Raw genomic sequence first — 16,802 nt, 5'->3', positions numbered from 1 at the left:
TATTTCAAAGTTCTATTAAAAAAATTAGCTGCCAACCTAGAATTCAGATTTCTTACTGAAATATCTTCTAAGTATGAAGATGAAATAGATATTTTCAGACACACAAAAACTAAGAGAGTTTATCAGCAGCACACCTGTATCGAGGTAATATTAAACAGAACGTAAAAGGAAAATGATCCCAAATGGAAACTAAGGGATGCAGAACAGAAAAAAATGAGCTACAGAAAAAAATATGGTCATATATAAATAAATATTGACTACATAAAACAATAGTAATAAAGATTTGTGAGATAAGTGTTTATGTGTTATAAATGTTTATTTTACACACTTAACCCTTGAACAACGGGTTTGAACTGCATGTGTGCATTTATACACGCTTTCCTCCACCTCTGCCTCCCCTAAGACAGCAAAACCAACCCTTCCTCTTCCTCCTCCTTTTCCTCTTCTTCCTCAGCTTTCTCCCTACTCAACATGAGGATGAAGATCTTTATGATGATCCATTTCCACTTAACAAATAGTAAATATATTTTCTCATGAGTGTTTAAATAACAATCTCTTTTCTCTTGCTTGCCATATTGAAGAATACAGTATATAATATACATACAAAATGTGTGTTAATTGACTGTTAGCATTATCAGTAAGTCTTCTGGTCAACAGTAGGCTATTAGTTATTAGTATATATAAAATAAAAATCTTTAACAAAAAAGCATGGAAACTGAGAGGAGGGTAAATGAAGTTAAAGGGTTCTAAGCTCCTTGCATTGTCTTAGAAATGGTAAGATAATATTAATACAAGGTTATATGTTATAATCTCTATGGTAACCATGAAATAACTGTTAAAGAATCTAACAATTGAAAAAACAAATTTTTTTTTTTTGAGACAAAAGTCTTTCTCTCTAGCCCAAGCTGGAGTGCAGTGGCCCGATCGCTGCTCACTGCAAGCTCCGCCTCTGGGTTCACGCCATTCTCCTGCCTCAGTCTCCCAAGTAGCTGGGACTACAGGTGCCCACCACCACGCCTGGCTAATTTTTTTTTTTTTTTTTTTGTATTTTTAGTAGAGACGGGGTTTCACCCTGTTAGCCAGGATGGTCTTGATCTCCTGACCTCGTGATCTGCCAGCCTCGGATCGTGAGCCACCGCACCCAGCCTGAAAAAAAAAATTTTAATTAACGCAAAGGAAGACAGGGAGAGGGAAAAAACTAAATGCGACAAACAAAAAATAGTAAAATGATGGATTAAACACAAATATATAAGTGTTTACAGAAATACAAACAGACTAAGCCAGGCACAGTGGCTCACGCCTTTAATCTCAGCACTTTAGGAGGCTGAGGTGGGTGAATCTCTTGAGCCTAGGAGTTCCAGACCAGCCTGGCCAACATGGTGAAACCTCATCTCTACTAAAACTACAAAAATTCACTGGGCATGATGGTGCATGTCTATAGTCCCAGGTACTGGAGAGGCTGAGATGGGAGGACCACTTGAGCCTGGGAGGCAGAAGTTGCAGTGAGCCAGATGGTACCACTGCATTCCAGCCTGGGCGATAGAATGAGATCCTGTCTCTGAAAAAAAAAAAGTATGTGTATTGTTACATTGTATTAAATATTTTACAAGAAAAGGGACAGCCTAGAGGCAGAATTAATGGCAAAAGATGTTAATTTTAAACAGCTGCTGCTTTTAACTGCTTTCAACTGCTATTAAGATCTCAATGTATGTTCTTTAACAGATGTTAGACAATAAGGGATCAGTTGAGGCTGTGGTTGTATAGCAGTTTCTAGAGCTGAGTTATCGGAGATAATATACAAAATCTAAAGCATAAATCATTTTTCATGAAGAAAAGTGAACTTCTTGGCAGGGCGCGGTGGCTCATGCTCGTAATCCCAGTACTTTGGGAGGCCGAGGCTAGCGGAACCCAAGGTCAGGAGTTTGAGACCAGCCTGACCAACACGGTGAAACCCCATCCCTACTAAAAATACAAAAATTAGCCGGGTGTGGTGGCAGCCGCCTGTAATCCCAGTTACTCAGAAGGCTGAGGCAGGAGAATCGCTAGAACTCAGGAGGTGGAGGTTGTAGTGAGCCGAGATCGTGCCACTGCACTCCAGCCTGGGTGACAAAGCGAGACTCCGTCTCAAAAGAAAGTGAACTTCTTTAACCAAGATAAAATGTTTTCTAAATAATTATACTGAGTATTTAAAGATTTTTTAAGTAACAGGAATTATTGGACTAGTCTATACGCCTTATTTATTTATAGAAATACATTATTGTATTTCACTTGTCCCTATTTTTTCTCTCAAGGGTAAGGGATGGATCAGGTACCCTCAGCTATTGTCTTCAGGGAAGGGAGCTACCCTAGTAGCCTCATTTAAGATTATAGTTGTACTTGTGCCCTATTACTAGGAAGTGACAAATATTAAACCTGTTCAGTTAAAAACTTCCAGGGCCAGCTGACTTGGGCAGCTGCACACAAATCTTTCGGACTCAGAAAGGAAAAGATATATAGAGAAATGAAGCGTGGTAACACTGTAGAGAAATCCACTTTGGCCACTTGCATCCTTTCTGAAAACCAGTCTTGGACAAACCTAAAAAGAAAAAGAAATTTAGTTTAGAACACTAATGTCTAAAATTGACTAAAAAGTCAGCATAAATATTGGTCATTGATCTTCCTCCAGTGTTCTACCTATAAAAAATCCTAACAAAACATAAATCTAGATTTTAAAAATATTCAGGCCGGGTGTGGTGGCTCAAGCCTGTAACCCCAGCACTTTGGGAGGCCAAGGTGAGCGGATCACTTGAGGTTAGGGGTTCAAGACCAGCATGGCCAACACAGCACAACTCTGTCTCTACTAAAAATATGAACAATTAGCTGAGTATGGTGGTACGTGCCTGTAATACCAGCTACTCGGGAGGCTGAGGCAGGAGAATCACTTGAACCCAGGAGGCTGAGGTTGCAGTGAGCCGAGATTGTGCTACTGCACTCCAGCCTGGGCAACAGAGTGAAACTCTGTCTAAAAAAAAAAAGTATTCTCTTTGAATTATCCATTCTAAAAAGGAAGACAAATAACAAGAATATCTAAAATTTACAGGAAGAAAACAGTCTTCGAGTAAACCTAGTTTGGTGTGATTTTCAAGAGAAAAAGACTATAAAAGCTTTTCACTATCAATTTAAAACTCAACCCAAGATTTTTAATGGAGTTGAAATTCAAAGCAAAGATATATTCACTGAGATTTTCTTGTGTGTGGACTTTTTTGTTTTTTTAGACCAGTGCTTCCGGAAGAAATTTCTTTTTCCTTTTGAGTGGCTGCCTCTATTACAAGACCAAATTCCCTTCCCCACTGGAGCTGACACACTATATTATGTGATGTATTGAATCCTTCTTTTGACACAAAGCTGGCCATATTCTGAAATGCCAATCATTTGTCCTGAATGGGTAGCAGGTATAGAAAAGAAGAATGTGCTATTACGGGTCAGTAAGAGGGTTTGCTCAGCCTGGTGTGGCCACGGGAAGAGTGCGGGGAGACTCAGTGGGGCAATAGCCATGTGCAGAAGGGGAGAAGGAGACGATGGCTTCTGAAGGGCTGGAAGATTGGTTGTTTACAGGGGGTTGGGAAAGATTTGAAGATTATGGGAGCTAGGTTTCTCACTTTTGGAAAAAGGATCTACAAATATATAAAGGAGGAAAGCTAGACTAATCTGTATGGAGTTGGAGAGAAATTGGAGATATCACTGTAAAATCTCATGATTTAAAATATGTATATAAATGAATGATACACAAATAGAGACAGATGGCTGTATATGTACATGTGTGTACACATATTTCATCTTACAGCACCTAAAAGCAATGACATCCCAAAAGCAATGAACACACTATAAACTCAGATATTGGTTTCTCAATTCCATTTCCTAATAAAATAAACCAGAGCTTACTGGAGAAATGGCTGATACCAGGGTAGGGACAAGGAAAGTATAAGATAGGTCTGGAATATCTTGACACTAGAAAATAAGGAAGTACTTAACCAAAAGAATACAGAAGCCAATTTATTAATAAAGTCACTCCCACTGGCAAAATATGGAATAATTTGAGTTTCAAAGCAAATAATTAATGTAATATAGCCTATTGAATAAAATAGGCATTCCTGAGTCCATACTGATATAAATATACCCATGAATGAATAAATAAATAGGGGAGAAGGAAAACTACCTCACAACAGAACACCAATTAATACATGCAGAAGGAATTAAGAAATTAGGAAATCACCGCTTGGAGGCCATCATAGTCATAATTGCTTCAAATAAGAATCATCAATGAGTGACTCACGCCTGTAATCCCAGCACTTTGGGAGACCGAGGTGGGTGGATCACCTGAGGTCAGGAGTTGGAGACCAGCCTGGCCAATGTGGTGAAACCCTGTCTTTACTAAAAATATGAAAGTTAGCCAGGCATAGTGGTGTATGCTTGTAAGCCCAGCTACTTGGGAGGCTGAGGCAGGAGATTCGCTTGAACACAGGAAGTGGAGGTTGCAGAGATCACGCCACTGCACTCCAGCCTGGGTGACAAGAGCAAAACTCCATCTCAAAAAAAAAAAAAAAAAAGAATGATTAATGAATGCCAAAACTAGTGGGTGAAGCTTGATAAGAAACAGGATATTTACATAGATTAAAATAGTTTTTGATTACTTTAAAATTAATCAAATGCTTTAAAATTGTTTATTAAATATAAATTAAGTACAAAATACTTAATAATTAACTATCTTAACCAAGGGATATAATCACCAGCTGTGGGACAAATTGACATGCTATGCCCCCAGATGCAATCCACAGAGAACACAGCATCATTTCCACGCTATTCCTGCCAAGAAGGTATAAACTGAAGGTGATCTTGAGGAACCACCACCCAACCAGAAATCGAGGGTCATTTGACAAAGCAGCAGGCCTGTACTCTTCAAAAGTATCAAGTCATAAGAGACAAGGAAAACCTTGTGCATTTGCTCCACTTTGAAGGCGGATCTAGAGACATGGAAACTAAATACAGTAGATAACCCTGGGCTGGATTCTGGACCAAAAGGAAAAGTGTGATTATAAAGGACATTGCTGGAGCAATCAGGAATATGGGAATGGAGTCTGTGGGGTGGATATAGTGTTTTATCAGTGCTGATTTCCAGTAATGCTGGATGTACTTTGATTTTTCAGCAGTGTGTACACCTTGCGTTTTAGGAAACACACATTGACACCCTCAAGGTAATGGACATCATGTTTGTAATTTACTCTCCAGTGATTCTAAATAATAAGGCAAAAATGGTAAAATGTTAGCTATTAAACTGTTAACTTTTTTTTTTTTTTTTTTTTCTGAGACAGGGCCTGGCTCTGTCACCCAGGCTGGAGGGCAGTGGCACGATCTCAGCTCACTGCAACCTCTGCTTCCCTGCCTCAAGCAGTCCTCCCACCTCAGCCTCCCAAATTTCTGGGACTCCAGGCATGCACCACACACCTGGCTAATTTTTTTGTGTTTTTAGTGGAGATGTGGTTTCATTATGTTGCCCAGGCTGGTCTCGAACTCTTTAGCTCAAGTGATCCGCCTGCCTTGGCCTCCCAAAGTGCTGGGATTATAGGCGTGAGCCACTGTGCCCAGCCATAACTATTAAAATGTTAACTAAATGAGGAAGTCCAGGTAAAAGGGATAAAGATATTATCTGTACTATTCTTGCAACTTTTCTGTGAGTTAAAAATTATGGCAAAACGAAAAGTTTTTTTTAAGTGGCCAAAATATTTTTTTAAAAGTTTGCTTCAGTTCCAAGTTTTAATGATTGCTGATTTATTTTCTGTGTTCCTCCTCCCCTGGCCTTAAGTCACTGCTGTTTTTTTAATCCCTGTCCATGTAGCCTTGCCACATCCTGAAACGAAACAGAGTGGCGTAAAATGAACCTGTTTGCATGCCGTTGTAAGGGGAGAGAGAGAGAGACAGAGTGTGTGTGTGTGTGTAAATAGGGGCAAAGAATGGAGTCGGGCCTGTACTGGTAGCATGTAGTATCCACAGACAGAAGTGTCACTTGAGGATCTTGTCAGTATCAACAATAAAGCACAGGTAACAACTGTAATTTCCTTAGAGATTAACATTCAAGCCGAACAAGACTGTGACAATGCCAAGAACCGTTAATCTTTAATGAATTACTGTCCTCATTGCCTGAGACTTTAGGATCATTTTGCTAGCCTTTGAGATAAGTTTTATTCTCATTTACTTGGAATTATAAAATAGATTAATAAAATATGAGGCAAAACAGAAATGTTTCTGGCCTCCTTTCCAAAGAAGGGTCTCAGTATCTTTAGATTTTCATGTCTACTACCTTCCCACCTCACAGCATCTATTGTTCCATCCCAGCAAAGCAAATGAGAATTGAATATGAATTACTTCCAAAAGTAAACCTTGGTTATACATATTTCATATTTGTTCCTATTCTATGCTGCCACAGGGACACATTTGAGTATAATGAATCTTAAGAAGAAAGAAAAATGCTTCTGTCACATTAAAAAAAAAATACATGATCAGCAGAACGAAGGTAGGGTAGTTTGTAGTAATGACATTGCGGGGCTCATCATGTTTTAGTTAATGTTGCAAAGTAAGAAATCCATGAAGAGAAATAACAACATGTAAGAAGAAAGTGAAAAAATGTGTTTTGCTCATTTATTGTGACAAGGATGGTTTCATTTAAATAATTCATGATAATGCTTTGCAGTGTGCCACTGAATGTACAACGTGTACTTTGCAAAAATAACAAAGCTTAGTAATGCGGGACTTGAATTTAATTCTCTGCTCTTAAATTTCTGATAAGTAGAAAGAAGCTGCCAAAATTGTGATGCAAATGACTAGGAGAACAGCTTGGAGAGAGGCCTGTGGAGGGGAGAGTGGATTTGGCAGAGGTCCCTGTTTTCTGGTTGCCTAGGAAGCACCTCTAAGCCTTGTCTGGTGGCTTCTTTACAAACAGTTTTATGGCTCGGTCAGGGTCTGGGGTGCTGTTCATACCCCAGTTTCAGTCCCTGGTGCATGGTTTTGTTTTGTTTTTTAAAAAATTATTTATTTATTTATTTTTGAGATGGAGTCTTGCCATCTCACCCAGGCTGGAGTACTGTGGTGTGATCTCTGCTCACTGCAACCTCCACCTCCTGGGTTCAAGCGATTCTCCTGTCTCAGCCTCCCGAGCAGCTAGGATCACAGGTCCATGCCATCAAGCCCGGCTAATTTTTGTATTTTTAGTAGAGACGGGGTTTCACCATGTTGGCCAGGCTGGTCTCGAACTCCCGACCTCAGGTGGTCCTCTGGTGCATATTTTAATGGGGCCAAAAGGAGATGACACAAGGGCAAGGGGAACCATAGGCATTTGTACAACTCCTGAGTTGCATGAAAAGGAAGACAAGTTGACAAGTGACAAATACCAACGGCCATACAAATGTGCTTTTGGATCCAGCAATTCATCTTCTAGGGGTTGTTCCTAAAACAGTGATTACAGATATGTCTAAGGATTTAGCTAAAGGATGTTCCTCTAAGTGTTGTTTATAGTAGCAAAAGCTGGGGAAAACAAGCTAAATGTCTGAGATAAGTTATGGCATATCTATAAAATCTAATCTTCCTAGAAATCAGTAGACTGAGCTGAAAGAGGAATCTATGTGATATGCTTTGGCTTTATGTCCCCACTCAAATCTTATCTCAAATTTTAATCTCCATAATCCCCGTATGTCAAGGGAGGGACCTGGTGGTGGGTGAGTAGATCATGGAGGTGGTTTCCCCCATGCTGTTCTTGTCATAGTGAGTTCTCATGAGATCCAATGTTTTACTGGTGTTTGACAGTTCCTCCTCTCTCTCTCTCTCTCGTCTCTCTGTCTCTCTGTCTCTGTCTCTGTCTGTCACCTGCCGCCACGTAAGATGTGCCTGCTTCCCCTTCCACCATGATTGTAAGTTTCCTGAGGCCTCCCCACCCATGCAGAACTCTGAGCCAATTAATTCTTTTATCTTTATAAATGACCCAGTCTCAGGCAGTTCTTTATAGCAGTGTGAAATGGACTAATATACTATGAACTAATTTCAAACAGCTAAAAGTGCTGGGATTATAAAGCATAATCTCTTCAAACGGAAAAGTAATGAAAAAAGAAATCAGCAAGTTATAAAATTAAAAAAAAAAAAAAAAAAAAAAAAACACAAGGACACCGTGGGAGCTGAAATTGAGAAATTCACAGAAGAATTGGGCCCAGTCTTGATGAGTAGTGCTAGGCTTTCCTACTGACAGGAGTCCAGACCTTGCAGGGAAGAAGCAAGGAAGCACACTGTCTCCTGGGCTGCTAAAGGAAAGGGAGACCTGGGGGAAATCAGAACAGGCCTGTACCTTCCATGGGCTTAAGTCCATATTAAATCTCCTGGCACATTAGAGACCCTGAGCTACAATAGAAACATAAATGCTGGTGAGAAAATAAGAAACCCAAGGGGTTCCCAGAGACGAAGATACACATGTGAACCACCCCATGTGCCTCCACAACCCAGGGCAGTTATCCTCCCCATGGAAAATGACCTCAGACTAAAACACCATGAGGAAAGGCCAGCAAATGAAACAAACAAGGGATCTGTCACCTCAAGAACTAAAGGTAATGAAATTATCCAAGAGATTTTAACATAAACATGTTGAAAATATTCAAAGAGAAGTCAAGGTAATAGTAGGAGTGAATGTTTGAAATGTTCATTTGGAAAAGAAACAACAGACATTTGAAGTAAAAAATACACAGTTTTTGAAATTAAGAGAAAACTGAATAAGTTGGATAATAAACTTGAAACCAAAGGAGGGAAAACTAGAGAATCTTAAGCAAAATCTGGACCAATGACTATAAAGTCATTAAAAATGATAAAAAAAAATTGAAGACATTTCACTTAGTTTCATGCACTATTATCCATATGAGAGTTTCATACAGCATACAAAGTTCCTGAAATGTCTGGCAAATTTTGTATCTATGCACCTATGTGTCTTTTCTGGGGGGAAGATTTATAGTTTTGGGGTGCAGTTTGAATACCTGTTCTCAAAGGAATACATGAACTAAAATTGTTTCATTAAATTGGTATGTGCATGTTTACTGTGGTTGTACAGTTCACTGATTCGCTTATTAAATCAACATTATTTTGAATCCCTTCTTATATTCTGGGGTTTTAATGAGACAAAAAACAAACAAACAAAAAATGACACAATTTCTGCCTTTGTGGAGCCTACAATATGGTTAGGAAGACAGCACTAATTTTTTAAAAAATCTAATATGGTGAAATTATAACTGTAGTTAATCTTCTGAAGAAAAAGTACATGTGTGGAAAGGCTTCCCGCAGGAGCTAAGTGGGTTAAAGGCAACTTGGAGAAAAGGGCAGTGGAGGTAGAAGAGCCTCCTCGGTAGAGAGCAATGTCAAGGGCAAAGACAGCATGGCGTACCTGAAGAGCTGGAAGAAGGTGAGTTGGGCTGAAGCACCAGGAACTATGGAGGAAGAGGGAAGAGGGGAAGCTGAAGGAGTGGTCAGAGCCATATCCCTGCAGGGCCTTAGATGCCATGTTAAAGTTTACAATTTTTTAAACTAAAACTGTTAAACAGGGGCATGATGACATGGTCTCAGTGCCATTTGAGAAGCCAACACTGACTGCACAGGGAGGGGTGGGAGAGTCCACAATGACGGGGAGACCAATTAGAAGGCCATGGCCATAGCCATAGCCCAGGCCAGATACAATGGTGGGTTGGCCTAAGGTGGTATTGATAGAGATGTAGAAAATTGAACACATGAGAGATATTGGGGGTAAATTGATAAGTGATGATTAGATGACTCTTGGGTTTCTAACTTTTAGAACTGGATGGCTGGTGGTACCACTATTAAAACAGAAAATATAGTCACATTTTGCCTATGACAGTTGTACACACTTGGACATGTCGTTTTGGGGTGTTCTCAAGACATTCAAAATTAAATATCAAGTAAGCAGTTGGACATATAATTAGGAACTCAAAGGCAATGTCTAGGCCAAAGATAAAAATTGCCTGATCACTGTTACAGAAATATTAAATAAAAGCCTGGGTATGGATTAAGTGCTCTACACAGACAGCACAGAATAAAAAGAGAAGCAGAGCTCCCACAGGCTGGAGGAATGCCCGCATTTAACGACACATAGAGGATTTGCCATTAAACAACATGGAAAGGACAGGACTGAGAGGTAGGAGGAAGCCAGGTGAATCTTCTATCATGGCATCCACAGGAAGATTGTCATTTCGAGGAGTAAGTACTTGATCGTACTGACAACTGCAGAGAGGACAAGCAAGATAACTGAAAAAAATCCAAGAGTCCTCTGGATTCAGCCATATGGACTTAAAAGGGCAGAAACCAGTTTAGGATGGGATGAGTAGTGAGTTGAAACTGGGGATCTGGGCATGGTCCCTGCAGATGATTCTAGAGCAGGTGTATGGCCCGTGGACTGTATCCATTTGTTTTTGACATCCCTTTTTGCAAAATGTTACTGGAACACAACCATACCCATTTACTTACATACTGCCTATGGTGGCCTTTGTACTGCATCGGTAAAGCTAAGTAGTTGGAGCAGGGATCACAGGGCCCACGAGGCCTAAGATTGTTGCAATCTGGCCCTTTAGAAAAAGTTTGTCCACCCCGTCATAGAGAGATTTGGAAGGAAGGAACAGAGCACAGAGCAACACAGTGGTAGAAGCTAGATTTTTCTGAATATACTTTGTTTTCTAGATGCGACTTCTGTAACCACATGTCTTTTAATATTAAATTATCAAACAAAATTGGATTTGATAAAAGCAATCCCTAAAATTCAAAAGCAAAATGAAACCAACCTAATTGTGTATTGAGTTAGTTGAATAATCATACAGATTGGGATTATTCCATTTTAAAACACAGAAATTTGACTCCATGTCCCTAAATGTGGCATACCTTGAGGACAATAAGAACTGCAAAAATTATTTTTAACTGATTTCAGCAATGACATAGGGAGTGGTAGTGATGGTTTTGTTGTTTTGGGAATGTTGTGCATGTATTATGGAACAAAGAAAATGAGTTATTACGTTAATGTCATTGGGAACCAAGATTTCCTGTGTGAAAGAAAGGAGATATGGATGCAATACAGAAAGGTTCAATACAAATCCTGTTGACTCGAATTTGAATTGAGAGTATGGATCCGAACTCTTGATGCATTGTAACGTTTTTTAAAAGTTATTTTCTAGTTCTGTGTACTAAAAATTCCTAGAAACTTGAACAACCTAATGAGATACTTGTAAGAGTGCCCTATTAGGGCAATACCTAATACCAAATGTTATACCCCACCAAAAGGAAACAGGGCTCCTTGGAGAAATGGTGATCCCAAGTCTGAGGCAGAAAAAGGACAAGACAAGCCCAGAAGATTTTATCACACCAGAAAGAAAAGAAACTATTAGAAACAAACAGGTGTGGTGGCTCACGCCCTGTAATCCTAGCACTTTGGTAGGCCAAGGTGGGAGGATAATTTGAGGGCAGGAGTTCAAGACCAGCCGGGGCAACATAGTGAGACTCCCATCTCTACAAAAAAAATTTTTTTTAAACTTAGTCAGCACCCTAGCCTGACTGACAGAGTGAGACCTTGTCTCAAAATAAGAAGAAGAGAAATTAACATGTCAAAAGAACTCAAGAGTTATCTTGAGGAGGCTCCCCTGGCCAGGAACAACACAATTTCAATACCAATAAGAAAATAACTGAAATGGATTAAAACATAAGATACTTAAGTTCATGAGTTTATAATACTACGAAGAACTCAGTGATCAATTTTGGAGGATGGCATAAAACCAAGCTATTGGTTAGAAAATTGGTAAATAAAATCAACATGTGTCTTTCCTGTATGAACTCTACCTCAGGGGAAAACACCTCATTAAAGGGGGAAAGTTTCTCTTTATAGAAGTATGCCAACTAGTAAACAGAAAAGGAATGACGAGGTAGTATGTCGACATTTTGCAACCCCTAATGAAACAGTGGACCCATGCCAAGATTGTCAATGGCATCTAACAGCACACAGAAAAACCACTGGAACTCGCCAGCTTCTGAAGGAAGAACAAAACACCACCTTTAAAGTATTCTTATCCAAAAATCAAATGTGACTTTCATCAGGCCTGAAACTACCAGTTTTCAGGAAAAGAGGAGGCAGAAAGTTACAATCAGCAAAATATAGACTGTGGGAAACACTACAGGACAAGGAAGAAAAGAAAAAGAGTGAGGGGAGAAAACCTATACATTAAAAGAAATCTAGAAGTCATATTAATCAGTTGCAATTTGTGAACCTTACTGGGTCCTGAGTTAAAGCAATTATTTTTAAAGTAAGTTATGAGATCATTGAGGAAAATTGATTGCTGACTAGACATTTGATTATACTAAGAAATTATTTTTTCAGGCCGATAATGCAATTGTGATTAGATTTTAAAAAATAGTCCTTTATAAAAAAGTTATATACTGGAATATTAAAGTATGAAATGACATGATGTCTACAGTTTGCTTTAAAATAAACCAGGGGGCTGGGCGTGGTGGCTTATGCCTGTAATCCTAGCACTTTGGGAGGCCGATGAGGGTGGATCACTGAAGTCAGGAGTTTGAAACCAGTTTGGCCAACATGGTGAAACCCCGTCTCTACTAAAAATATAAAAATTAGCTGGGTGTGATGGCACGCACCTGTAATCCCAACTACTTGGGAGGTTCAGAGGCAGGAGGACCTCTTGAACCTGGAAGGTAGAGGTTGTGGTGAGCTGAGATTGTGCTGCTGCACTTCAGCCTGGGGGACAGAGCGAGACTCCATCTAAAAAACAACAAAACAAATAATAATAACCCAGGGTATATAGGGCGGTTACAACTTCGGGGAAATAGATGAAATAATATGAACCATGAGCTGATAATTATTAAAAATAGGTGCTGAATATGCCAGGGTCCCTTATATTTTTCTATATGTGTTAGGCCCTTCTTGTGTTGCTATAAAGAAATACCCCAGACTGGATATATATATTTTTTTCCTGTTTTGTTTGAGACAGAGTCTCACCCTGTTGCCCAGGCTGGAGTGCAATGGTGTGATCTCAGCTCACTACAACCTCCGCCTCCCAGATTCAAGGATTCTCCTGCCTCAGCCTCCAGAGTAGCTGGGATTTCAGGCATGCGTCACCACATCTGGCTGATTTTTTGTTTCTTTAGTAGAGACGGGGTTTAACCATGGTGGCCAGGCTGGTCTTGAACTCCTGATCTCGTGATCTGCCCGTCTAGGCCTCCCAAAGTGCTGGGATTACAGGTGTGAGCCACCGCACCTGGCTGGGACTGGGTAGTTTATAAAGAGGAGAGCTTTAATTGGCTCATGGTTCTGCAGGCTTTACAGGAAGCATGGTGCTGGCATCTGCTTGGTTTCTTAGGAGGCCTCAGGAAGCTTCCAATCATGGTGGAAGGTGAAGGGAAAGCAGGCACGTCACATGAAGAAAGCAGGAGCAAGAGAGTGAGACAGTGGGGGAGTTGGGGGAGGGTGCCATACACTTTTAAATGACCAGATCTCTTAGACGCTCACTATCATGAAGACAGCACCAAACCATGAGGGATCTGCCCCCATGACCCAAACACCTCCCTCCAGTCTCCCTTCAGTATTGGGGATTACAATTCATTATGAGATTTGGGTGGGAACTAATACCCAAACTCGATCAGTATAGTTTAGTTTTCTTTTTCTTGAGATGGAGTGTCTGTTGCCTGAGCTGGAATGCAATGATGTGATCTCAGCTCACTGCAACCTCTGCCTCCCAGGTTCAAGAGGTTCTCCTGCCTCAGCCTCCCAAATTACAGACAACTGCCACCACACCCAGCTGTGTTTTGTATTTTTAGTAGAGTCAGGGTTTCACCATGTTGGCCAGGCTGGTCTTAAACTCTTGACCTCAAGTGATCCTCCTGCCTTGGCCTCCCAAAGTGCTGGGATTTCAGGTATGAGCCATCGTGCCTGGCCTATATCATTATAGTTTTAATTAAACTTGAATTTTCCCAAAATAAAGAAAAAATAATTTCTAGCAAACAATCTACTTTGCTGTTGGTTTTCTTTAGTAATTCTTAGTGGCTGGTATGTATGTAGGGGAGAAATTTAAAAGTTCAGGTATTCAGACTAGGATTTTGGAAGATGAATGTGATAAAAATCTTGAGCAAGGGAGCTGAGAGAATTGGAATGTGAATTACTAACATGGCAGGCCATGGCCCCTAAATGGGGTGATCAGGCAAGTTAAATACCAAGGAAAGGGCTGATTGACAGAGAGCAGAGGAGCCCATGGACTGCAAGGTCAGTGAGTAGAACAGCGCTCAAGATGGGGATAGCTGAACAGGCAAACTGGGAGAAGAGGGAACGCTTCCATCAGTGACTTTGGATTAACTGTAATGCATTTATTGTGGGAGTCGTTGATTAAGGCAGGGGGAGAAAAATTCATTTTGGGTGATAAGACCAACTGGGTGTCCAGAGTGTGAAGTGGGTTTTCCTCGTGAATGCCAGTGTCACACAGACTAATGGCCGGGTTTGGGATATAAACGAAATGAAGAACCATGTGCTGAAGTCTTCAGAGGATGAGAGAGCAAAACTGGATATGGCTAAAGCAATAAGGAGAGTGATTGAAGTTTCTTTGAAAAAAAATTCTGGATAATTGGTCTAATCGGATCCATATATAGTCATACGAATGCACAGGAGTGTAAAAAGAAGGCTGTATATGGTGGTGGATCATTGGATTATTGGTGATTGCTATTTCCCTCTTTTTACTTATCTATATTTCTTTTCTTTTCTTTTTTCTTTTTTTTTTTTTTTTTGTTTAGATGGAGTCCTGCTCTGTCGCCCAGGCTGGAGTGCAGTGGCATGATCTCAGCTCACTGTGACCTCTGCCTTATGGGTTCAAGCGATTCTCCTGCCTCAGCCTCCCTAGCAGCTGGGATGACAAGTGTCCCCCACCACACCTGGCTAATATTTTTGTATTTTTAGTAGAAACGGGGTTTCACCATGTTGGCCAGGCTGGTCTCAAACTCCTGACCTCAAGTGATCCACCCCCCTCAGCCTCCCAAAGTGTTGGGGTTACAGGCGTGAGCCACTGTGCCCGGCACTATCTGTATTTTCTAATGCTTCTACAAAAGCCTGGTATTGGTGTTGAGCAGGCAAAGAAGAACCAAGGCTCTCACATATCCTGTCCCCTCCAGATAGAACAGTCACTCTCTAAGTCTTTGCTTGTCTGACTCCTACTTGTCCTTCAGACTCCAGTGTAAATATCCCATCCTCAGGGCAGCTTTCCCTGACCCTCTGGCCTAGGTAAAGTCCCATTACTTTTCCTTTGTCACTTCTCACAGTCACAGCTACTTCTTTGTTATGTCAGGCTGGCCAGGCTGGTCTTGGATCATGGGAAATGACGCATAATGCATGCACACAGACGTATTGTTGTTACGTAATTGCAGTTTGACTTCCTATGCATTCATAATAATTTAGGGCCAATGAGGTGATGTAGTTCTGGGGGGTGGAGCCAGAAATAGCTGAAACCAGTAGAGTGGGTTAGAGTCCCGTGGCTGGTGAAAACTGTTTTGGCAACAACGCAGGCAACCAGATCAAGTGATGATAGTGGAGTTTTAGAGTGACATGTCTGGGGTACAGCCAGGATCTCCCCATCTCCTCAACAACCATTCCTGCTGCCCAAACACGTCCCTTTAGGAGGCTGACTGACACTCATTGAGCACTCCTGCTTAATGCCATCTCACAACCTTTGCTGAAACCTGTGTCCTTTACACTTGATGTGCATTACCATGTAATCTAAGTGCTGTTTTTATTCTTGCTGACCCAGTCCTTTTTCAGACTCCACTATTTATTTATTTATTTATTTATTTATTTATTTATTTTTAAGACAGGGTCTCTGACTCTGTTGCCCAGGCTGGAGTGTAATGGTATAATCTCAGTTCTCTGCAACCTCCACCTCCCAGGCTCAAGCAATTCTCCTGCATCAGCCTTCTAAGTAGCTGGGACTACAGGCACACACCACAGCACCCAGCTAATTTTTGTATTTTTTAGTAGAGACAGGTTTTCACCATGTTGCCCAGGCTGGTCTCGAACTCCTAAGCTCAAGTGATCCACTGGCCTCTGTCCCTAAGTGCTAAGATAACAGGTGTGAGCCATTGCACCCGGCCTCCTTCACCATATAATGTCTGTCTCCACTACTGTCTTGTTCACTGCTCTGTCCCTGGCAACTGGCAGAGTGCTTGCAGCATGGCTGGGGCTAAATAAATGTGTATAAATTAAAATAAGAATTGAAAAAAGAGAAACAAATTTGCAAGAAAAAAACAAACAACCCCGTCAAAAAGTGGGCAAAGGATATGAACAGACATTTCTCAAAAGAAGACATTCATACAGCTAACAGACACATGAAAAAATGCTCATCATCACTGGCCATCAGAGAAATGCAAATCAAAACCACAATGAGATACCATCTCACACCAGTTAGAATGGCAATCATTAAAAAGTCAGGAAACAACAGGTGCTGGAGAGGATGTGGAGAAATAGGAACACTTTTACACTGTTGGTGGGATTGTAAACTAGTTCAACCATTATGGAAAACAGTATGGTGATTCCTCAAGGATCTAGATCTAGATGTACCATATGACCCAGCCATCTCACTACTGGGTATATACCCAAAGGATTATAAATCATGCTGCTATAAAGACACATGCACACGTATGTTTATTGCGGCACTATTCACAATAGCAAAGTCTTGGAATCAACCCAAATGTCCATCTGT

The 16,802-nt window shown here is 40.7% G+C and overlaps 1 protein-coding gene across 1 annotated transcript in view; it reads right to left on the bottom strand.

Annotated features, from left to right (window-relative positions):
* The window catches only part of ECT2L (epithelial cell transforming 2 like), a 95,421-nt gene that overhangs the window by 69,207 nt on the left and 9,412 nt on the right, over nt 1-16,802 (bottom strand). Inside the window, exon 3 of the mRNA XM_023191004.2 lies at nt 2,413-2,575. Coding sequence (XP_023046772.1) covers nt 2,413-2,575 — 163 coding nt within the window. The remainder of the gene's footprint in view (nt 1-2,412; nt 2,576-16,802) is intronic.

The sequence above is a fragment of the Piliocolobus tephrosceles genome, chromosome 5 (assembly GCF_002776525.5).
Source record: "Piliocolobus tephrosceles isolate RC106 chromosome 5, ASM277652v3, whole genome shotgun sequence".
Classification (NCBI taxonomy): domain Eukaryota; kingdom Metazoa; phylum Chordata; class Mammalia; order Primates; family Cercopithecidae; genus Piliocolobus; species Piliocolobus tephrosceles.
Note: the sequence above shows the minus strand (reverse complement) of the source record. Positions and strands in the feature narration are given on the sequence as shown.